Source organism: Bufo gargarizans, chromosome 4, assembly GCF_014858855.1.
Source record: "Bufo gargarizans isolate SCDJY-AF-19 chromosome 4, ASM1485885v1, whole genome shotgun sequence".
Lineage (NCBI taxonomy): Eukaryota > Metazoa > Chordata > Amphibia > Anura > Bufonidae > Bufo > Bufo gargarizans.
Window position 1 is genome coordinate 497854180 of NC_058083.1, and position 25214 is coordinate 497879393.

Consider the following 25214-nt stretch of genomic DNA (forward strand, 5'->3'; position numbering starts at 1 on the left):
GTTCCTAGTGAAGTTATGACACGAAGTCTTGCACGACTTTGCAAAGTAATAACTTCGGCTAATCTGAGCCAATACATTCTAATACTGTACGAAGCGGGATCTCCGTACAGCATTAGAACAAAGAAGTTTTTAGCCAATCGACTTTGGATTTTTGTATGACAGATAGATAGATAGATAGTCAATTGACACATCATGACATAATGATGATCTTGTGGTTACGGCCAGTGTCGGTAATAGGAGTATAGCTGTAGTAAGCCCATCAACTGCTAGGGCTAAAGGAAAGCATTTTTCGGGTGGACAGTAGGGATGAGCCTGAATTCCACTGCCACGGAACATAACGGAATTCTATGACGGAATGCACCACGGAAGCTTTCCGTTTTGCATTCCGTCATAATAGCAATCTATGGACAGCATAACGGATCCGGACGGTTTCCGTTATGCAGGACAGGACTCCTCTTAAAGGCTTCCGTGGTGCATTCCGTCATAGAGTTCAGTTATGTTTCGTGGTAATGGAATCCATAACAGAATTCAGGCTAAACCCGAACTTCAAAACATGAAGTTCTCTCATCCCATGATATAGTTGAATGTGGAGCGGCCTTATATCACTGACGTGGGTTACCACTAGATGCTAGGGTAGTTCCACAAACCTCCTCACCCTGTGGTAAGTGTCCCCTAGGGTACCACACTTTGAGAAGCACTGCATTATAGAACTGTTATAAAACCAGGACAAATTTATTGCCGTAGTCTATTGAGAAAAAAGGACGGTTGTTTTAATGCAACGTTTCTATTCCACAGGGGGTGAAAACAATACAGGATCCAACGCACAATGTCCGTTCACGAATGGCAATGATTTAATCGAGAGTTTATACCCGGGAGCTACAGCCAGAATCACGTTTGACTTTCTCATGCTCTACGCCTTTCTTCCAGCGATGATCATTGGCTGCATAATAAGTTTCAAAATAAGAGACATCTTGGTTCGTAGATAGGCATCCCTGGAAAATTGCTGGGATTATTTTGTTGCATTGTACTACTGCTAGTAATAGGATGATTTAAGGGACAGTAAATGTATAACTGAATGATAAAAGTAAAGAGAAGATAAATTTGCTCAGTCGCAGGATTTTCTGCATGATCCTGAAACAAGCAGTCTTGTAGCAATCCTTCAGGGAACACAGGGTTAAATTCATCCTAATCTTTTCCATTCCTGCCGACAGCTGATTTATGGCAGGGCTTGACTAAAAGGGGTGGGGATTAATGCCCCTGTTCTCCTTGTACAGACAGAGCAGTGAGTGAGGGCTATTTCTGCAGCCAGTTGCCTTACAGCCAGAAACAGGTTTGTGAGGAGAGTGGGAAAATAGCCGATGTCCTAGGACACATATAGATGGATTCTTTATCTATGTCCCACAAAATATGAGATTAACTAGAACATGTAGTGGCCCTTTCGATTTCTTGGAATGTCCGCAGTCTACTATTAATCTCACCGTTCTTAGATATTATATTTCAATTTCAATAGATATTATTGAGTCATTCACACCAATAGCCAGCCAGCATAACAGCTCAATCTCCTGTGTAGTGGCCATGCGGGCACCCACTTACTTGAATGGTAGCGCTGGACGCCAACAATCTAATCCCGAGATTACATCAATAATATCTCGACTCCAGACAAAACCTTTAATTTATTCCTAAAGATGTTTTTGTTTTCATTGATATCGTTTAACAAATTCCCAACTTAATGTTACAATTATTAAAGGACTTTTTTTCAAAAAGATATTCTTAGTAAATTATTTACCATAAAGACATGCATTATGTCTAGCAAACCAATATGTGCAGTGTATAATCTTGTTTAATACATTATTCCAACATTTTTTTGCATTTAAAGGGGATTTTTCAGAAGGTATGTTAACTTCAAAACACCACCAGTACCTGAGAGTTCAACTAGTCACCAGCAATGTTCTTATTAGCCTAGAGCGGGCCTCAGCCTGTCCTGTGTACTCTCCAACAGAAGGCAATCTTGACCAAGGTATATCTGATGGTGGGGATATCAGAGATTAGGCCTTGGCAACCACAAAGATGGTGTAGGTAGCTATGTAGGTAGGCTGTAAAACTTAGTTCTGTCAACCATAGAAAACCTTTTCTTTCCGGAGGCTGTCAGATATTCCATTCGCATATTCTCATTGACCCTGGCAAACCATTGAGGGATACTTGGGGAGTCAAGGTTTTTCAGAGGGCCAGATGTATCAAGGTAGCACATATATTTATGAAGAGAGGTATTGCTGCAACAGAGAAGAAGAGCCCTGTGTTGTTCAACAGAGACCAGTTGGCGATCTGTAAGGTGATAGAACAGACCTTTTGCTAGAATGTGGTGAGAAACGAGTCCAGAAGATGTACAGTTGGGTGAATTCTGTTGTCATTTGTTTCCTGCTACCTAGGTAAGACTGAGGTCTTGTGTGCTAGGAGGAGGAGGCAAAATTATTCCTCAGCAGATCAAGAGGCTTGAAGGTCTCCTTCCGACTTGGAGAAGTACGGAGGAAACCAGTTCCCAAAAGGTGACGAAAGCCAGCTATAGGTCATGGAAAGGGATTGTGTGATTCAATGGGAAAGGGTTAAGGTTGTTCAGATAAAAGGAAGGAGCAAATATATAAAATCATTGATCTGAATGGTGACCAGGGTCTAAAAAAGGTAAGACCATGACACATAAAATGTTTGGTGCCATAAAAACATTGTGTAAAATAAATTGTGTATGGATATAATGGATGATGTCCATCTCATGGTGTTATGTCTTAACTCTCATGTGGAATGAAGTCTACATGGTCTGTGTGAATGATGTTTTGTAGATGTGGGATGCAAGTATCTTGGCAAAGAGTTTAGCTTCCACATTAGTAGAGAAATTGGGAAAAACCTAAGACACCAGGATGGATCCTTCTCTTCGTAAGCAATCACTATAATGTGGGCAAAGATAGTATATGTTAGCACATCATGATTGTTGGCCAGAGCACTTGATAAAAGTCATTGGAGAGAGAGGGAAGGAATTCTTTACAGTAATAGAGGCTGGCAGGTCCTGGAGCTGTAGCTGGGTCAATGTTGCCTTAAAGTATAGGTGAATTTTCTGAATATGCAATTGTTTGTACTTGAGCAATGAGATTTTCCAACCACAATGTTATCTGCATAATGCATTTTGTTTTTAGTGGTTTCACACTTTTCTGTCTGTCCACAACTCTGTCTTTTTCTAATGAACTAGCAGAGGTTCTAATCAATGTCCTGGCTGAACCCCCATATGTACCCTGGAGGAAGGTCTGTAGTCATCTCATGGTCAATAGAGCAAGGACAATGCGAGGTATAAAGGGGTGCCAAATCACACCACTGATATAGGCGATGAAGATAGTTCAGATCCTCCTCTCCGCACAGGCCACAGAGCATGCCTACATTTCCCCATTGAAATAAAAACATTTTTCCGTATATAATTTTATAAGTAAAAAATACATGTTGATACAAGAAATGGGCTGATAATAAAACTCATATAATGCAGTAGAAATTACTCAAAAGCAACACAAATCAATATATTATATAAAGCAGTTTTTATTGTATTTACATGTAAAACATACAAACTTTTTCTGTAGATAGATATATATAAAACTTCTGCTTGACTGTAATAAATAACACTATCTTTACTGTGCATGAAGTCCGAGGGTCATTGATTTCCAAGACTTATCAGCGTTCCTTTTGTACTGCTCCAGTTCCTACAAAATATTATATATATTGTTGTTCAATTACTTTTAATAGGATCAGAGAAATGATGTGATACAACATAAACAGTAAAAGGAGACCACGGCACTCGTTTTTCGTATATAAGAAAAATATTTTTATATTTTCATTATTTTCATTTCATGATATTATTTCATCATTTCATCATTCATAATTTCATTGTTTGTTAGCATCCAGGAATGCAAAGACTTGGCCAACGTTTAACGTTTCGGTCCTTGTATGGGACCTTGATCACGGCCTTTGTCAGGGCTGCATGTTGCCTGCTTGAGGATGCTGCTTTGTCCAGGCAACATGCAGCCCGGACAAAGGCCGTGATCAAGGTCCCATACAAGGACCGAAACGTTAAACGTTGGCCAAGTCTTTGCATTCCTGGATGCTAACAAACAATGAAATTATGAATGATGAAATGATGAAATAATATCATATAATGAAAATATAAAAATATTTTTCTTATATACGAAAAACGAGTACTATATATCATCTCACATTACCACTGAGCACCGTACAAAAAAGGACTCTAGAGGAGTGCCGTCCAACCCAAGTGCTTCAATACAACATAAACAGACCTCGATTGCAGGTCGAGGCTGTGTACATAAATGAACATACAATCGTAAGGACTACATATTTGGGAGATGATGAACACTGTCGAGTAATAGGACAAGCGAAGAGTATACAGCATCAGATATATATGTGCAATGAATCCCCGACAGGGTGCAACGATACACAAATACAAGACGGGAGACACGTAAGGAGGAAGGAGGAGGGGAGGTAGGGACTGATTCCTGACAAGCAATGTAGTGAAAGACGGTTCCATTAAATACTGACATCAACCCTGCTCAACCATGGTTAGAATTCCCTGGAGCTCTTGAATAAACTCCCAGGAGTCCTAAAAAGTAATGTAGTGAAAAATGGTTCCTTTAAGTACTGGCATCAACCCTTCTCAACCAAAAATGAAATTCACTGGAACCTTTGAACAAAATCCAAGGGGTCCAAATTTTTAAGTATTTGTTAGTATTGCCTGTATCTTCCGCTAAAAGCTCCTCCATTCTATGGATTTTCTCAAGGGTGTTGAGCCAGTCTTTAAGCTGAGGAGCAATAGTGGATTTCCAATATCTAGGTATGACCAGGCGAGCGGCTTGCACAAAGAATCTCAGGAGGCCCTTTTTCAACGTGGAGATAAAACCAGGAAACATAGAAAACAGCGCCCCCTATAGAGTCCATCTGGTTGTATTACCGCTGACCTGGTCATAGAGGTCATTCAGGGACTTCCAGAAGGGTGTTAGTCTACTACAGTACCACCAGATGTGTGTCATATTGCCCACCTCCTGGCCACACCGCCAACATGTGCTAGGGCATAAAGGGTAAAAGGAATGTAAACAGGTCTGGTGTCCTGTACCATCTGGACAAGATCTTTAAATTATTTTCCTGGAGTCCGCAGCTTACGGACGACTTATGTGATAACACAAATGCCTTCTCCCATTGGTCTGAAGAGAATGACTTTCCCAGTTCTCTCTCCCATGCCTTTACAAAAGGCAGGGCAGAAACTGAGTCGTCTTCCCTCTGGAGCAGCCGTAAAGCAGAGACACTAGATGTGTGGGGGGAGATGATTGGAGGAAGAGTGATTCGAAGGCAGTGAGGTCTCTAGAGAGAGACTTTCCTTGGGGCCTAAGGAGGTTAAGAAAGTTTTCAGACTGCCGTAATAGAGCCATGCCCCTCTAGCCGACCCACCCGGGAAGGAAGATAGCGGACGCAAAGAGCCTTTCTCTGTAACTTGAGATACAGTAGGGTTGTCTACACGTTCAATACCCAAAAGTGATTTTCGACCTACGCCCATAGGGAAGTCAGGGTTATCAAAGAGGGGGGTCAAGGGGCTAGGGAATTTGGTGAGGCCTAGGGGTACTGCACTTCTATCCCATATACTTAGGATGCCAGAGGTCATTAGAGGGAGCCGCAGAGGTATTTTAGTCTTAGAGATCCAGAGCAGATTCTGAACTGGAAAGCCTACCTCCTGCTTCTCAAATTGAATCCATCTTTTGGAATGTCCATTATGAAACCAGTCCAAAATATATGAAAGGATTGAGGCTTTGTGATACTTTGGGAGGTCTGGGACCCCTGCGCCTCCCCTCAAGCTGTGGCGGACCAGGAATCTCATACCCAGCCTAGGATTAGAGCCTGCCCAGATGAATTTTAGAAACATGGATCTAAAAGCCCTGAAGAAACCGCCCAGCAGGAGTATGGGAATAGTGCGTAAAAGGTACAAGATTCGTGGGAGTATATTCATTTTAAGTGCGTGAATCCTACCAAACCAGGATAACGGTAAACTCTTCCATACCTAAGTCTTTTCTGATGTCCTCAATAAGGGGAGTGAAGTTTAGCAAAAAGAGAACAGAGTAGTTAGAGGGAATAACCGTGCCTAGATATACAATATGTCCTTGGGCCCAGCGGAGGGGAAATGAGGATTGCAGAGTATTGACCAGGGCTGACGGCAGAGTGATATTAAGAACCTCTGACTCATGGAGGTTAACTTTAAAGTTGTTAAGGTCTCCAAAGGTCAAAAATTCCTTCAGAATATTAGGAAAGCTGACCATTGGGTCTGTACAAAAAATAAGGAGATCATCTGCATAAATGGCAATTTTTCAACTCCAGTTCTCCCAGTCTCAGGCCCCTGATAGACTCATTGGCTCTGAGAGCTCTGGCAAGGAATTCCATAACCATAATGTACAGAAGAGGGGAAAGTGGGCACCCCTGTCTGGTGCCATTACGGATACGGAAGAGTGTCGATATAGAGCAAGGATTCTAGTGATCATGCTAGGGCCGAAACTGAACGCCCTCAGGGACTCGCCCAAAAAGGTCCAATCTACGCGATCAAACGCTTTTTCTGCATCTATAGAGAGAAGACAGAGAGGGGACCCTGTTTTGTTAGCCCTATTTATGATGGTCAGAGAGCGTATGGTATTGTCTCTGGTTTCCCTTCCCGGGACAAAACCTGCTTGGTCTACGTGGATCAAAGAGGACATAAATGGCTTCAATATGTCTGCTAAAATTTTTGCGTAGATCTTTACATCCACATTAATCAGAGAGATTGGACGGTAGTTACTACAGGCCAAAGGGTCTTTACCCGGCTTAGGGATGACACATATGTGAGCCATCAGGGCCTGAGGAGGGAAGGACGATCCACCTGCCAGAGAGTTACACATCCTGGTGAAGGGGGTAGAGATATCATCCAGGAAGCTTTTATAGAAGCGTGGCGTGAAGCCATCTGGGCCTGGGCTTTTACCAGCTACCAGCCCTTTTATAGTTTTGTGGACCTCAAATATCGCTATCTCTCCCTCTAGCCCCTCCCTTTGGTCAGTGGACAACTTAGGGCCAAGTAGACCCGAGATGTATTCTCTGATCTTCATAGTTTGGGCATCTAGATATAAATCAGCGAACTTCCCTCGCAGACTATATAGTTCTTCATAATAGGAGCGAAATTCCTGGAGGATGTCCCCAGTCGCGTGTATCCGTCCCCCTACCCTACGGTTCAGGGAGGGAATATAAGAGGAGTTCGTTTTCGGCCGCAAAATTCTCGCCAGCATTCTGCCACTTTTATCTCCATGACCATAAAAAAGCTTTTGCAGCTTGTCCCTAGCGCCCAGGTACTTTTGATCAATTATTTTCCTAAGAGCGATATGAGTCTCACAGAGCTCCTGGAAAACCGCAGTGGAGAGTGACCCTTTATGCTTTTGCTCCAAACCAGCCAATTTCTGCAGCAGTGCCTTTACCTCCCCAGATCTCACTTTCTTAAGTCTACAGGCATGTAGGATAAGTCTGCCTTGTACTACACATTTTAAAGTTTCCAATTGGATAGTCGGGCTAGAGGGGAAAAATATTATATATATTGTATTAGAAATTATTACATACATACAGTCTAAAACAAGGGAACTTTATTCAATCTCATCAGGTATAAGTGAATAAAGGCATCAATATAGAAGAACCTATAAAGAAGAGTTTCTAGGAATGTGTCTGGAAGTTCTCAGAACTGGAGACATGCAAAATAAAGCAACAATTCAACACTTTTCTGGATTTCCTCTCACTAATCCAATAGAGAAGAACTACAGGCAGAGCAAATGCCGACTAGTTATTTCATGGCACTAAAAGACAACATCCAATTACACAGAGATGATAGAAAAGGGTAGGTTCACATATGGCAGACCTTTCCACCACATATTTGCTGTAAAATGTGCACGCGTTAAGCAGGGGGGGAAATGGGAACTTAAAGTGGCCCTGGAAAAAATACTACAAGTGGCCCTGTTTTGTAGTTGATGGAAGGCAGGGCCAACACAAGTAGGCGAGGCCAGCAATACCATATTGTGGCACATTATACCACCCCAACAGAGCCAAATACCACAGTCCATCATAAAATACTGCCAGCAGTACAAAATACCACCATTAATTAAAAAGATTCTAATGGCTATAGAGAAACATCCATTGTCGCTGGGGGGGGTGTTGAGGCCAACATTTTAAAATGATGTGTATACCAAAACTTTCTTATGGGCGGGAAAGAAACCCAGAATATCGCTGGCTAAGTTGCAACTACCCAAAACCTTGGGAGGCCTAGCATTGCCGGACCTAAGATGTTATAACTTGGCCAGCCTTATGAGGCACTGCATTGACTGGATCTTTGGCACGAACTTCTATACCAATTGGTGCACCCCTAGAGGCGTTATTACACACGAAATTTGTGGCAATACCTCCTTAAATTAGAACCAGTTTATCACGTAAAATATTCAATCTATCTTTCATGCCCTCAAAATACATGGGCATCTGGGGACACCCGGAATTCCCAGCAGGGCTAGAATCTAAATACTTTGTAGGATGGAGGGCTGTGAGTATCAAGTATGCAAAGGATATTTGGAATATGCAAGAAAAGCAATATTATAATTTCACTGAACTTAAGGAGATACATAAGCTAGAGAATGAGCAACACCTATTGGCATACCTCCAACTCAAGGGATTCCTTAGGAATAGAGTTCTAGATCTCACTAAGGAGTTCATCTCCAATAATTTTGACCATCTGCTGGGTCAGGGTCATAGGAAAAAGTCGCTATCGGAACTGTATCATGGAATTAGGGATACCAAGCAGAAAAATACTGCGGAAAAGCTCTTCTCCCAATGGAAGAAGGAGTTCCCCTCCATAGACATTAGAAAAGTGATTCTGCAGGGCTGGGACAAGATAAGAAAGATAATTACTAATGAGGGATGGAGGGAAACACATTTCCGGATGATTCACAAAGCCATATATGGATTTCAGTATGCTTCCCACACTCAATCCCAGACCAGATTAACTAACTGCCCAAAGTGCTACCTCGGAGGCTCTGATATGTGCCACGGGGTGTAGTCTTGCCCGGAATAGAAGATTCCATTGATTCCCGAACTTGTCCTGTTCCATGTCCCTCCTGAAGGAAAGACAATACCCCCAATAGTCAACATATCACTCCTAGCGGCTAAACATTGCCTCTTCAGAAACTGGCTACAACCCAGAGTCCCGTCAGCGACGGATGTTTTCCGTCACATTAAAATATGCTTTAATATGAAAAGAGTAGAGGCAGAACAATACAAAGGAAGGTATGTTAAAACATTTTTTGGGAGATGGGAGGTCTTTGTCAATGCAGTGTTCTCGGATGCCGAATTAAAAGAGCTGATGAAACCCTTTGTGTCTTCTGAATGGTACCTAAAGAGAGCACTAAAAGGGGGAAGGGGGGAATGTTGAGGGTTCACATGTTGTTATGTTATTATGCCTGATCATATACAATGAACTAAATGTTCAACCTAAATGAGGACTTTCTTTAGGCTTACTATGTATGTAATTGATCGAATATATGTTGTATTGATATGAAAATGTAAAAACTCCAATAAAGTTAGATTAAAAAAAAAAAAAAAAAAGACCACACACAGTAGATGTTTGGCTTATCTCGTCAAAACTGGCAGTTTCAGCTAACATTTATCCAACCTGTTGGGGACACAAGATGCGGTGATCGGAACAGAGTGCCTGCAGAGGCTATGAGCGGAGCGCTGCGATTGGCCAGCGCTACAGCATGGGAGAATGAGACGCCGGCAGGTTCCCCTGGGTGGAGCCTAACTATGAAGATACCGGAGGCTATAACGGGAGAACGGAGCGGCGCCCAGGTATAACAGTAAGTGCAGGGAGATCCCTGGGCGCCACTCTCCATGTCAGTTAGTTTAGATGTTTTATTCTGGTGAAAGGTCCTCTTTAAACTGTGTAAATTGTCGCTATATACAGAAAGGCAGTTTTTTTTGTACACCCTACTACACAGAAGTAATACTCTATCAAACATTTTCTTACATGTGAATCTACATTTGTTGTGTATATATTATGGTGTCCATGTAAAATACTATATGTGGGAGAGACCGCCCTCGATTTTAAAACTAGAATAAGGGCTCTTTCACACCTGCGTTCTTGTCTTCCGGCATAGAGTTCCGTCGTCGGGGCTCTATGCCGGAAGAATCCTGATCAGGATTATCCCCATGCATTCTGAATGGAGAGAAATCCGTTCAGGATGCATCAGGATGTCTTCAGTTCAGGACCGGAACGTTTTTGGGCCGGAGAAAATACTAGAGCATGCTGCGCTTTTTGCTCCGGCCAAAAATCCTGAAGACTTGCCGCAAGGCCGGATCCGGAATCAATGCCCATTGAAAGGCATTGATCCGGATCCGGCCTTAAGCTAAACGTTGTTTCGGCGCATTGCCGGATCCGACGTTTAGCTTTTTCTGAATGGTTACCATGGCTGCCGGGACGCTAAAGTCCTGTTTTCCATGGTAAAGTGTAGTGGGGAGCAGTATACTTACCGTCCGTGCGGCTCCCGGGGCTCTCCAGAGTGACGTCAGGGCGCCCCACGCGCATGGATAAGGTGATCGCATGGCACGTCATCCATGCGCATGGGGCGCTCTGACGTCATTCTGGAGCGCCCCGGGAGCCGCACGGACTGTAAGTATACTGCTCCCCCGCTCCCCACTACTACTATGGCAACCAGGACTTTAATAGCGTCCTGGCTGCCATAGTAACACTGAACGCATTTTGAAGACGGATCCGTCTTCAAATGCTTCCAGTACACTTGCGTTTTTCCAGATCCGGCGTGTAATTCCGGCAAATGGAGTACACGCCGGATCCGGACAACGCAAGTGTGAAAGAGCCCTAAATCAGTACCGATATACGATTCGCAAGAAACGCACTGATCTTCCGGTTCCCATACATTTTGTGGATCTGGAGCATAGAGAAGGCGATTTGCGATGTATGATTATTGAAGATGTTCCGACCCCCAGGAGAGGAGGGACCAGGAATCATCTTCTGAAAAAACGGGAGATCCATTGGATCTCTACATTGAACACATTGAGGCCCAATGGGTTGAATGTAGACTATAAACCGTGGCTATTCTCCTAAGTGGACTATATATAGGATTTTCTCATTCTCTCATTTTGGATATGGTATTGATGTACCTTGTAACCTGCAGGGTTACTTTATGTACGTCTTTATCTCTTGCAGATAATGGGAAACTAGATCCACTCTGAAGGAAAGGCGGTGAGATGTTGGTCTCCTTGGATGTCTTTTTACATATATCAGCATCAACTATATACAACACGTGACTGTTGACTCGTTCCTCTAGTGACAACTTTTTATGTGGTCATTGATAATTGATGTTCCATTTATTAACCAAATACTTTTCTGTGCACTCACTGAGTGGGATGGCAGCCTGGACTTGGTGACGTGGTCTAAGTCTGGTGATATTCAGGTTTCATCGATTTTATGATTATTAATTGAAACTATTGGTAATACGATATAGGGTTTATAGCTGGGGTTGGCCAGTTGGTATAGATATGTGGATCAACTACTCCTGAGTTCTTAGGGATTATCCTTGTAATCAGGGGAGATTGCTCCATATTGTCTGGTTGAATATCCAGAAATGGCTGTCCAGTGACACTAATGGAGGTCCGTTGTGGTGTCATGTGTTAGCCCCATGTGACATGACTTTGGAATCCCCATATGACTAGAGCATTTGTACATTATATAACAGATGGTGGGTTACAACACTACCACTGGTTAGTTCAGGAATCATGTGATTTACTACTGATCCATCACATTAGGAGATTGAGACTAGGTGCCCGCTTGCCGGAAATTGTCTCTTTACAAATTTTTTGGACATGACATAGGCGGTACTTCCGCAATGTTATTTACCCTTTTCCCTATATGGGATTCGAACTAATATTTTGAATATTGCATTCCTATTATTATATATACTATATTGGCCCCCCTGCTATTCCCGATTAGTGTAGACATTATATTGAGTTTTCGTTGCCTCGGATTATTTTAGTCATTTTGCATACTTTGGATCCTGAACTTCAACCAGATTGCACTATGGACTGAGCCGGATGTTGCGTCTCCCAATGGGATGTACAGATCAGGTGGATGGTTTCTAATATGTGACTTGCGGTTCACCTCTTGGAGCTGGTGGAACGCAGCACACATCATACTTTGTGATCTCGCGATAACCAAGAGGACATTACATGACATGGGAGTCCCGATCACGTGACCATGGGTGTGATCATGTGACCTGAAGTCTCATACAGGTCCTTTGACAGGCGCAGTAGGAAAATGAATACGCCGACATCCACGCGGACCACATCCCCCGCTCTCCCTCGGATCTTTTGCCCCAGATTGTTTTTAACTACACACCTGCAGGAAGGTATTTGATCATCACAGCACACATGTATTGGATTTTAATTATGAGAATTATTGTATGTTATATGAATGTATGATTACATCGATGGTTTTTAAGCAAGCTGAATCATTGCACTATTGTCACTTTATTATATCATGAATAATGGTTATTACAAATCACGATATACATTACGTTTTAGGTGATATTTGTTGTATTTTTGCACAAATTTGATTGATTGATTTGATTAATGATTTATTGGTTACATGAACCTGTACAAATATGCACACAGCACAATGTTATTTTGCCATTGCTTGAGAAAGATCCCAGGAAGCAGATCGAAACTTTGCATGCCTGGTGAATAAAGTCACTTCATTTATTTTACTCCGTGGATGTGCCGTGGAATTTCTTCTATTTATTCATTTGGAGCAGGATCGTCTCCTCAGCCACTGGCACTCCACCTATATGTAAGAAACTGCACTTCTGCCCAACTCTCATTTTTTCTACTTTATTATAATGGCGCCCCCTGGTGTTTAATCTACATAGAAATGTGCACGTCCATCTACTGAGGTGGTTGCACATGCTCAGTTCCATCCTTCGACTACCACTAGCCATATCTACTGTTAGAAGCTGTGACAGTTAGGGTCCATTCACACGTCCGTAGTGCATTGCGGATCCGCAGTACACCCAGCCGGCACCCCCATAGAAATGCTTATTCTTGTTCGCAATTGCGGACAAGAATAGGACATGTTCTATTTTTTGCCGGAGCCGCGGACCGCATCCATTCCGTCCCCATAGAGAATGAATAGGTTCGCACCTGTTCGGCACTATTGCAGAACGGATGCAGACCACAATTGCGGACGTGGTGTGAATGGAGCCTTACAGAGAAAGAACTGCAGCAGAAAGTGCACTCCTCCTGAGAAAGCACACAAACACTGACCTGTCATAGGGAAAGAGCTGCAACAAAAAGGATACACCCCTGAGCCGCCAACTTCAAATAAATCTAGCAGAGCAACCCCAGCAGTGAATGGCGAAATCTCTGTATCCGTGTGAGGTACAGGGCTGGTTCTAGCTTTGTTAGAAAGGTATGATTGTGTACTATATGATATCTGATATTCATTTTTTACATCTATCATGGCATAACCCCTTTAAGCCCTAACTAACTGACCAAGCCCCACCGCATCTGCCAGCTTAAAATGGAAGAGATCAGAAGGTAGATACCTCCGCAAGATTTCTACAAGGAAGAAAATTCTGCAGACTGACTAACACAATGGATGAGTTTATCTCCAGTTGACTTTATTTTACAATTATTAGGGCTACTGTCCCTTTAAGACAAAAAAATATTTTTGGCAAGATTTTCAAGTTCAGTCTTCACAGACCAATCTTCTTGTTTTTGGAAATCTAGTACTGCAGTAGGACACCACTACTAAAGATAACTTCATATCTTATTTTGATAAGATATTCTTACAATATTCACGTCTAAAATGACACATCAGCATGAACCCTGAGGATAGGTAATAAGGCAAGAGACGTCTGGAGGCGCAGCTATGAGCAAAGTGCACCCACACTGGGTAATAAGCACGGTGAGAGTTGTAATGGACTACCTACAAATACAAAAAATCTGTGCCCTTTGATTATGGCAATTTACACGACAACTGATGCGATTTGCCGTACGCTATTTATGGAAACTTGGTTGTCGGTCAAAGTACTGCCAATATGACTTGGTGTGTGCAAAGGACAAAGATCCCAAGATTGCAGAATCACTTGGCATGGAAAATGGGGAACCCTACAGCTACGAAGCCTTGAAAGGGACCAGCATGTCCACTCTAGGCCAGCACAATACAACGGTGTCATTATGAGTGGCTCCCTAGGGCTGGAAACCTTTTTTTAGAGATTTCCTTTCTAGTAAAAAATAAAGGGAAAGAGCTTTTAAAGGGGTCCCCTAGCCTTTTAAAAGTACTAAATAAGTTTAAAGGGACAATTGTTTTTTGAATTTTTGGCTATTTTTCTTTTTCATTTCGGTAGTACTATACCACAGGAAATTAAATGCGAAATCTTGTCCTTCTGTAGCACAGAGAAATAAAACTCCTATATAGATAGGGAAACCATTGTCAGTTTACTGCTGCTGTGAGGGGAAGAATTTAGCCTGTTAGTATAAGGCTAGGTCTACACAGCGCAACAATTTTTATAATGGCAGTCTATGGTGTCGCACCGCAAAATGCTGCGACTGCGACAAATGTCGTTGTGTAGACCTAGCCTAATAGTAGATGAGTAGAATTTGAATAATAATGTGATGGTTGCGCTGTTCTCTTGACAGGCCTAGATAAAGATGTCCACAGAGGAGGACAGCACTTATCTGTGTAATGTGTGACGCTCTAATTTCACTACAGGGGGCTCTCTCTGGCCGCAGAGATGGTCTGCCTGAGAAAGTCAAGAGAGGCAGTTTGCCACGCTAAAAGTCCAAACAGGAGGAAGTTAAAGAGCCAGGACAGGAAGTAGAACATATGGAGTGTAATTAAGGAGGAGACGGAGGGAAAAGCAAAAAAGACGTGGAGGGCTTCTCATGTTGGGCAGGCATGTGAAGCCCCCCACATCTCTCTTGCTTTCCTTATTGATTAGGTCCCTAATACAACCCGATTAAAAGTGTAATTTAATAAAATCTGCTACACAGCGCAGGTAACTGGCGGCCATTGACCTTGACATAGGGAGTGCTATCACGTGCTGAGCTTTTACACTTTGCAAATGTTACTGATAAGTTATTGCTTCTATTACGCTGTGTTTATGGTAAGGCGTCCAACTCATCGATAAGCAGGAATGGTGTAAAAGTGCAGTCTCAGGGTTACTCTCGGTCAAATGCGGAAAATAGTTTCAGGAGAAAAATACAATTTTCTATGTATAAAAACCATAATAACTACAGATGCAATATATACCGTATGTGTAGTTTACACGTGGAATATTTTAGAGTACTCTACTGGGCACTATACATGTAGAAATGACAACTGTACTGCTGTTATTAGGCTGGGTCCACATATGTTTTTTTTTTTTTGGAGCAGACTTTGGCACGGTTTCCTTGCAAAAAATCTGCGCCAAGAACGCATGCAGAACTTCCCCATTGCTTTCAATGGGGGCTCTGCATATTGTGCCAGTGAACAAAGCAGTTACTGTATATCTACATTAGCTTTCTAAGCATAGAAATCCACTCTTCCCATTATAGTAAGGCAACAGTAAGTAGTGTATATGATGTGTACATGCTAAGACACAGCTCTAGGACAGCATGCTAATGTCTAGCCCTTAATCAAGGGGAGGGAGGAGTGTGCAGAGAACAAGAGTGTTACAAAGAAAGCAGTGCTCCAAGGATTCAGCTCCGCCCCCTGCCTGGTGCTCCAATGCACTCATTTGCATATCAATAAAAAAAAAAACATATCTCTGAACCTGTTTAACATACAGACAAAAGAAAGGTTGATTATGCTGACAGAGGCCCTGTCCATTATTGATGTGGATTCCGTGTCCAGAATTCCATTCAAAATGGCCAGGAAAGAAAATTGCCGCAAAAAAAAAAAAAAAAAACACATGGAAAGAACCCTGATGTGAATTCTGCATCGTGTTTCATCGTGTTTTTTTCAGGTGTGAAAATACTCAGGGTGAATCTATAGCCTTAGTCGTCACAAGAAATGAGAAAGTTGTCAGTGGAGCTTGAAACATCTTGCCAGGCTGCTTTTGCTGTAATCATGTTTGGAAGTTTGTTTTTTATAATGTTGCATATGATCAGGTGATTAAGCATTTGAAAAAAAAGCGGTAACAGGATGACAGCATTCGCTTGAGAAAGGGGTTGCGGCCCTTCAAACGCCACGCACAGCGAGTGCAGTATGCTGACCTGCCACCTTGGATCTTGCTCTTGAAGAGGACTTCCTGCCGAGCGCACGGGACTTGAAAAGTAATGAGTGCATGATAACGTAGGCTTCTTTGAATGTGAACACGGACATAACATTAATGATGTAAGGTTTTTAACTTTTTACTATTTTGAATGCTGTTTGTACAAAGGAACCTCAAAGTGGAGCAGTGGCATAACTACAACTGACTGGGCCCCACTGCAAATTTTTGAACAGGCTCCCCCCCCCCCCAGCAACTTCTTCGCAACCCCCCCCAACTAAGGTGCAACCCCCACTCCTCTGGCTAGTCAAGATTAAGCTCTCAGACGAGGCCCGGCAGCCGCTCCGTCCGTTTCCTACAGTGTCACTGTATATAATGTCATTGTATAATCTTTTAGTCTCCCCTCCTGCCCCAAAGCAGCCGCTTCTCCTGCTTCCCCTATAGCTATGCCCCTGAAGTAAGGTAATAAATATTTGCTGCATTGTGAACTGAATATAGACCAAATTGTGACTCCATCGTCCCTCCTTGCCTTCCAGCTGCAAAGCTTGGTGAACCGCTGGTCTCCCACCTCATGTATAGGGTGACTGGTGGTTTGTGACTGCGTGTAAGCCCAAAATGATGATAAGAAAAACATTTTCAGCAGACCCACACGACACTAAGCTAAAATGTCTTAGATTTTTCCCTGTAGTAAAGGGTATAGTTGGTGGTAGGAGCTCACATTTTTTGCTTAGTGTCCACCTCCTAGTGGTAGAAGCTATACCCATGGCCTTGCCTGTGTACCCCAATGACACGGATGAGAAAAAATATTTTCCTTCTAAAATTAAGTAATCCCCATTTTATTTTTATTTTTATATCCCTATCTAGATAAGGTGTGGCAGCCAACACGACTGCCATTATTGCTCCCGCTGTCACTTAAAGGGGTTCCCCAGGAAATAAGAAAATTAAAATACTTAAATATTACTTTAGTATAAATATATTCTCAAATACATTTCATTAGCTATAATGGTTCATTCTGTCTAGGGAGCAATCATTAGGAGAAATAAAATGGCCGCTGTCCTATTAGCACACGCAAAACCTGTCCTAATCACACAGCAGGACAAGTTACTTCACAACGCTGAGCTAAAGAGGTGCCTCATCCTCCTCTCTGCTCATCAGGGATTTGATCCTGAATACAGATGATAAGATATCTTCAGCTGAATCTCTGTAGGAACGGAGTTCACGAGGAGACATGAACTACAGAGAGGACGGACAGGACAGTCTGTGGTAATGTCGGGCTGTGGTAATGGAGAGTGCATACAAGGACTGCTGCTCATCAGCCACAACCCCACCTTCTCTCTGTACTTCATGTCTCCTCATGAACTCCATTCCTACAGAGATTCATCTGAAGATCATATTAAACTGTATTCTGGATCATAATCCCTGACAAGTAAGAAAGAAAGATGGCGCAGGTTTTGTGTGGACTAGTAGGATGGCGGCCATTTTATTTTTCCTAATGATTGCTCCCCGGACAAAACGAGCAATTATAACTAATGAAAGGTATTTGGTAATACTGTATATTTATAATGAAGTAATATTTAAGTATTTTCATTTTCTTAATCTACGAAGTGTCCTTATTCAAGGAATGTACCCCTGCAGAACTGTGGGTCATAGCCCCCGTAGAAGCTGAAGTGACAGACAAACGTATCAGAAATAGATAATTAAAGGGGTTTCAAAGCTCTTTAAAACTGATGACCTGTCCTTAGGATAGGCCACCAATATTAGGTCAGCTGTGGTCCCGCTCTTGGCAGGACTGACAATCAGCAGCCTGAAGGGGCAGCAGTCACTTTCACAAGCGCAACAACCCTTCCTTATTTACCAGGCACAGCGTTTAGTGGTCACAAGTTCAGGGGTGGCTGTGGTGGAGTCATGAAGGGGCAAGCAATCTGGCACTGGGAAATTTGGGGAATCTGGCACTGGGAAATTTACTGATGTTAGACCAGGAAAATAAAAAACTTGCCAAAAACCTGTGCCAGCCAGGGACTGGTTAAGATTTTCCGGCAAGTGTAAAAACTACCAAAGACGTGCCTAATTTATGACAGGAGCACGCCTCATCATAAATTAGGCACATCTTCTGGCGGCAGAGCCGGCAAAAAAGGAACTAAAAAGACAGTCAAAAGATGATGGTCTTAGTAAATAATCCCCACTGGTTTTACACAACTACATTCACCTAAAGAATTATTAGGAACACCATACTAATACGGTGTTGGACCCCCTTTTGCCTTCAGAACTGCTCAGGTAGCCCGTGGCATTTAAACGATGGCCAATTGGCACTAAGGGGCCTAAAGTGTGCCCAGAAAACATCCCCCACACCATTACACCACCACCACCAGCCTGCACAGTGGTAACAAGGCATGATGGATACATGTTCTCATTCTGTTTAAACCAAATTCGGACTCTACCATTTGAATGTCTCAACAGAAATCGAGACTTATCAGACCAGGCAACATTTTTCCAGTCTACAACAGTCCAATTTTGGTCAGCTCGTGCAAATTGTAGCCTCTTTTTCCTATTTGTAGTGGAGATGAGTGGTACCCGGTGGGGTCTTCTGCTGTTGTAGCCCATCCGCCTCAAGGTTGTGCATGTTGTGGCTTCACAAATGCTTTGCTGCATACCTCGGTTGTAACGAGTGGTTATTTCAGTCAACGTTGCTCTTCTATCAGCTTGAATCAGTCGGCCCATTCTCCTCTGACCTCTAGCATCAACAAGGCATTTTCGCCCACAGGACTGCCGCATACTGGATGTTTTTCCCTTTTCACACCATTCTGTGTAAACCCTAGAAATGGTTGTGCGTGAAAATCCCAGTAACTGAGCAGATTGTGAAATACTCAGACCGGCCCGTCTGGCACCAACAGCCATGCCACGCTCAAATATGCTTAAATCACCTTTCTTTCCCATTCTGACATTCAGTTTGGAGTTCAGGAGATTGTCTTGACCAGGACCACAACCCTACATGCATTGAAGCAACTGCCATGTGATTGGTTGACTAGATAACCGCATTAATGAGAAATAGAACAGGTGTTCCTATAATTCTTTAGGTGAGTGTATATCCATTAGAGTGAAAAACACTATTTGGATAATTCCTCGCCAGAAGACGGATTCACAGTTTTTATCTGCTGCTCCACAGAACTGATCTTTGCCATATAACATATCTTTGGATGGTATTACACAACATTGCTATTACTGAGAACCCAGCATCAACCTTGTGAACCTCCACACAACTGCGCAAATAGCAAATGAACTGCAGTTACCTCTGGAGGAGACTTCCATTAGTATACGGCACACATACCTGATCCTTGGCAGCTCGCATGGCATCTATGTCCCTTTCTGCGTACTGTGGGTCTTTTGCAGGGTCCTTTAAGTCTCTGGAGTCATTTTTGTGCTATAAAAAATAAAAACCATATCTTACCGCTTGACATAATTCCATAAGAAAATATATCCTTAAATGGCTGGTCTAGTTAAAAAAAAAAAAAAAAAAAAAAAAAAAAAAAAAACATTTTTCATATACTGTACTGTATTAGGGTATTCTGGGTTAGTAGAGGGGAAGGGGTTCTGCAGTTTTGGATACCTGCACAGGGGTGCAGATGTAAAAAAAAGAAAATATGTGCATTTTTTTTTTGGGTGCAGATTTCTGTACCGAAAACCACATGTTACTTGCGGTTTTTGGTGTAGATTTGGTGCAGATTTTAGGCAGATCTCACCCATGCATTGCAAAGAAGAAATTAAAAAAAAAACGCACAAAAGAAATTGACATCCTGTGGATTTCTAAATCTGCACAGCAGGTCAATTTCTGCATGGAAAAAAAAAAGAAGCAAAGTGTCCATGAGATTTGTGTGCAGGTAACCTAAGGCTGGGACTGAATAGCTGCGGACTAGCCGTCGCGGATTTTCACGGGGCAAAACCGCAGCATTGTACAGTGACAGGAAAGTCGTTGAGAGTTCCTAAATTTTCATCCACGCACTATGTAAACAAAGATTTGAAACTGATTTGAAATGCGCAGTATGTCATCTTATACATCCTTTGTAATGGAGAGGGAGAAATCCGCTAACTTTTCCATGGCAAAAACCGCATGCGTTGTTTGCTGCAACAGAATCCGTAACAGATTTTTTAGACACTTGTGAACCCAGCCTTAGGACGACCCTATGTCTTTGGCCAGAGTGGAGAGCCACTACAAAAATAATTTTTCATTCTGTCCTGCATTATACTGAAGATCCACTGATTTGAATTAGCGTTGAGAAATCCCTAATTTCCCCTGTGGAGGCGCTGCAGGGAAATTTAATACCGACTGCCAGGTTTCCCTATGGAATACAGCAAGGGACCCATCTAACAAGCAGGGATTGACTAATACAAAAAAAAAACTTGAAGGAGTTGTCTTACTTCAGCATATGGGATTTATCATGTAGAGAAAGTTAATACAAGGCAACTACTAATGTATTGTGATTGTCCATATTGCCTCCTTTGCTGGCTGGATTCATTTTTCCATCACATTATACACTGCTTGTTTCCATGGTTACGACCACCCTCTAATCCGTCAGCGGTGGTCGTTCTTGCACACTATAGGAAAAAGCACTGGCCTATGCATGCTCCCATGGTCCAGGCCACCAGAGAGGTCTGCACTTTTTCTTATAGTGTGCAAGCACTTTAACCCCGGGATTGTCCAGTTTTTTCACACTGGCCATCACTGTCACCTGGATTTCACTTACTGAGCTATTGACATCACCACATCAGTCTCCACGATTTATATTACAATATACTGGTATTACTGCCCTGTGTCTTGTAGTTTTTCAATAAAATCGCTTTTATTAATATGCTAATTATCTCAATAAGGAGCCCAAGGGGCTGTCCCTCCGGCCGTTGGAGCCCAGCCGCTCCCATTATCTTGGAGCCCAGCACTGCCCCACTGCTAATTTATTCACTGCTCATCACCAATGTTATGCGTTTGTTGGGCCCAAAATCTCGAGCATGCGCCGTGGATACTCATGTCAGTGCCCGCACGGTGTCCTGGCATCGGCCTCACAGAACGAAGTGCGCATGCGCCAGCTTCGCTCGACACGGAAATGCGCAAATTTCAGGCGCAACAAACACATTACGTCGGTGATGAGAAGTGAATTAATTAACAGCGGGGCGGCGCTGGGCTCCAACGGCCGGAGTGACAGCCCCTTGGGCTCCTTATTAAAGTAATTAGCAAATTAATAAAAGCGATTTTATAGAAAAATTAAAAGACACGGGGCAGTAATACTAGAATATTGTAATATAAATCGTGGAGACTTATGTGATATAAGTGAATGATATAAGATGTGATATAAGTGACTGTAAGTGAAATCCAGGTGACCGTGTCCCTTTAAAGGAGTTCTCCGAGACCAGGAAGGCTTTTTTTGCCTCACCTGTCAAAAGCACTCCCGTCCCAGTCCATGCTGGACTAGAAGTGTGATGTGCTGTCTGTACGCACATGCCTGCAATCTAAGGGGTGGCAGCGGTCACATGCCGTGCCTGCACAGGCCATTAGGTACAGTAGGTGGCACGTCACACTTAAGGTCCCTCCCGGAGAAAGGAGCTCAGAGCTGGATCCAAAGTGCTGGGGACACTCGCACACAGGCTGCACATATGAGAAGAGGTTGCCCGTCTTGGAGAACCCCTTAAATACAAATAAATTCAATCCCTAATCCATTGGTATTCAAAAAATATCTTTTTACTAAGATCTACGGGTAACTTTGGGTCGCTGACCTTAAATACAGATAGTCACTGATAAGTCATTGCTTCTACACTGTATTTATGGAGCAATCTGTTGGTCGAACCAATTATACTGATAAACGTTAAAGATAAATCATTTATGGCCAGAAGGTTCTGGAACATTCTTATCAGTGATACATATACAGTGCCTTGCTGATATCTACTAGACAACGATCCCCCATCTTCACCTCCTGGCCTATCGCTTAGATTTTGCTCAACGTTTTGCGATTTTAGTGGTAGCTGTCACTTTGGTATAACTGGGCTGTCACCCCATACATGTTACCCATTTATTGTTGGAATACCCTCCACAGCCAGAGTCCGTCCTTGAAATAGACATGATGTCCCTATAGTTCACTGCAATCACTTACTATAAAGCCACAACCAGACTAGTAAATGGACCGGACTACCCAGGGCTCTGCTGCTTTATTAGAAGGCCTTTTATGATCCGCTGCTCTGGACGCTTCACGAGGATGGAACAAGATATGGTCTCAGCACCAGGACGAATAATCAAAATATAAAAGGATAAAACCAAACTGAAGCGGGCGGGGTGGACTGACACTGCAATTACAGTAATTAAAGCTTCACATCGTAAGGCCTGCGCTACACTGACACTTTCTGTAGCGCTACTGATTTTAAAGGGAATCTGTCACCAGCAACCTCCCTATCCAACTGCTTGCATAGAGGCACAGCTGTGGTCAGGGATGGATTGGGAACTTAAAGTGGCCCTGGAAAAAACCCTAAAAGTGGTCCCATGTATGTAGATGGGTCCAAATTGACAGGCGACGGGACATAACAAGTAGGCAGGGACAACAGAAGAAGGTAGGGCCTGAAATACCATAGTGCAGCACAGAATACTGCCCCAGCAGAACCAAATATCACAGTGCAGCACAGAATACTGCCCCAGCAGAACCAAATACCACAGTGCAGCACAGAATACTGCCCCAGCAGAACCAAATACCATAGTGCAGCACAGAATACTGCCCCAGCAGAACCAAATATCACAGTGCAGCACAGAATACTGCCCCAGCAGAACCAAATACCATAGTGCAGCACAGAATACTGCCCCAGCAGAACCAAATACCATAGTGCAGCACAGAATACTGCCCCAGCAGATCCAAATACCATAGTGCAGCACAGAATACTGCCCCAGCAGAACCAAATACCATAATGCAGCACAGAATACTGCCTCAGCAGATCCAAATACCATAGTGCAGTACAGAATACTGCCCCAGCAGATCCAAATACCATAGTGCAGTACAGAATACTGCCCCAGCAGATCCAAATACCATAGTGCAGTACAGAATACTGCCCCAGCAGATCCAAATACCATAGTGCAGTACAGAATACTGCCCCAGCAGAACCAAATACCATAATGCAGCACAGAATATTGCCCCAGCAGAACCAAATACCACAGGGCAGCACAGAATACTGCCCCAGCAGAACCAAATACCATAGTGCAGCACAGAATACTGCCCCAGCAGAACCAAATACCATAGTGCAGCACAGAATACTGCCCCAGCAGAACCAAATACCATAATGCAGCACAGAATACTGCCCCAGCAGAACCAAATACCATAATGCAGCACAGAATACTGCCCCAGCAGAACCAAATACCATAATGCAGCACAGAATACTGCCCCAGCAGAACCAAATACCATAATGCAGCACAGAATACTGCCCCAGCAGAACCAAATACCACAGTGCTGCACAGTATACTGCCCCAGCAGAACCAAATACCATAGGGCAGCACAGAATACTGCCCCAGCAGAACCAAATACCATAGGGCAGCACAGAATACTGCCCCAGCAGAACCAAATACCATAGTGCAGCACAGAATACTGCCCCAGCAGAACCAAATACCATAGTGCAGCACAGAATACTGCCCCAGCAGAACCAAATACCATAGTGCAGCACAGAATACTGCCCCAGCAGAACCAAATACCACAGGGAAGCACAGAATACTGCCGCCCAGCCACAGTATTCAACTGTATCATGAGAACGGTAATACAGTTGAGTTCAGGAGGGCACCTGTGGCCGTTGAGCATCAGATCATTATGTACCTGGCCTGCGGCTATAAAGAGGGCTTGAGTGGCCCTCAGGGCATCAGCCTACTAGGAAATTTCCCTGTAGGATCTATGGCCAATTCGCCCCGGCTGTAGCTTACTTAATTAAAACACTGTTTTTCTTTTGTTGATCTGAGGATCCGTTCCCAAGTTAAGATACTTTGTTATGCAAAGACTTTGGTGCAATGAAGGCGTCACGGTTGCTCTTACTGCACCCAAGCTCCAGCCCCTCCTTCTCTGCTGTGCCATTGCCTGGCCCTGTCACAATTTAAAGCAGCCAAGGAGGGGTTGGTCCTCGATAGTGGGGACTGCTCGATAGTTAAAATCAATCAGTAGTGCAGTGTAGCCCTATCCTAAAGAGGACTTGTCATCGCACCATTTCAAATAAACATTAGAGGGTGTAGAAGACCTGTACATAAATGCTAATGGTAAAAGGTAAGAGCATGTGTAGGAAATGTGTAGCTTTCAAATTTACTACTACTGGTTGAGGGTTTCTTCTTAAAGGGGTTGTCTCGTCACAAACAAGGGGGCATATCCTAGTGAAAGCCCTCCATTCATTTCTGAGCGCTGGCTATTTCCATCGAGCCTTTAACAGTGAATAGAAGCGGTGGACGGTCATGCGCGGTGCACTCCCATTTACTTCCATGGAAAGCGCGCTTGGTGGTGGCCAAACTATAGTCCTCCAGCCACCACTTTGCGGGGCCCCATTTCCGATATAGGTGTGGGTCCCAGCGGAGGGTCCTGCACCTATAAGACAATGGGGGCATATCCTAGCGATATTCCCCCATTGTCTGTGATTGTCACAGACGTTCCTGTGACAGGTGCCAGGAGATCAGTGAGACAGGCAACACGTGGTTTGATCTGACAGGTCCCTTGTGGATCAATTTGTGTCTGTGTCGTTTCTGGTAATGGCCAAACCTCTTATCTCAAGTGTTGCCTATGTGGTCATTTAACATTCCTTATTTATTGTGGCTGCTCCTTCCATGCTGTGCGGTTTATACCTTCAGCCTTGTTGTGGATTGTTGGTGTTTGGTTCTCGGCG

The 25214-nt window shown here is 43.3% G+C and overlaps 2 protein-coding genes across 2 annotated transcripts in view; one reads left to right on the top strand and one right to left on the bottom strand.

Annotated features, from left to right (window-relative positions):
• ABCG5 (ATP binding cassette subfamily G member 5) overlaps positions 1 to 986 on the top strand; it is a 44586-nt gene extending 43600 nt beyond the window's left edge. The window contains exon 13 of the mRNA XM_044291283.1: positions 796 to 986. Within this exon, the coding sequence (XP_044147218.1) occupies positions 796 to 986 (191 nt within the window). The remainder of the gene's footprint in view (positions 1 to 795) is intronic.
• A 2567-nt stretch (positions 987 to 3553) lies between these two features.
• Positions 3554 to 25214, bottom strand: part of DYNC2LI1 (dynein cytoplasmic 2 light intermediate chain 1) — a 46795-nt gene continuing 25134 nt past the window's right edge. Inside the window, exons 12-13 of the mRNA XM_044291557.1 lie at positions 19669 to 19761; positions 3554 to 3734 (exon numbers count right to left, since the gene is read on the bottom strand). Of these exons, the coding sequence (XP_044147492.1) occupies positions 3663 to 3734; positions 19669 to 19761 (165 nt within the window). The 3' untranslated portion in view covers positions 3554 to 3662. The remainder of the gene's footprint in view (positions 3735 to 19668; positions 19762 to 25214) is intronic.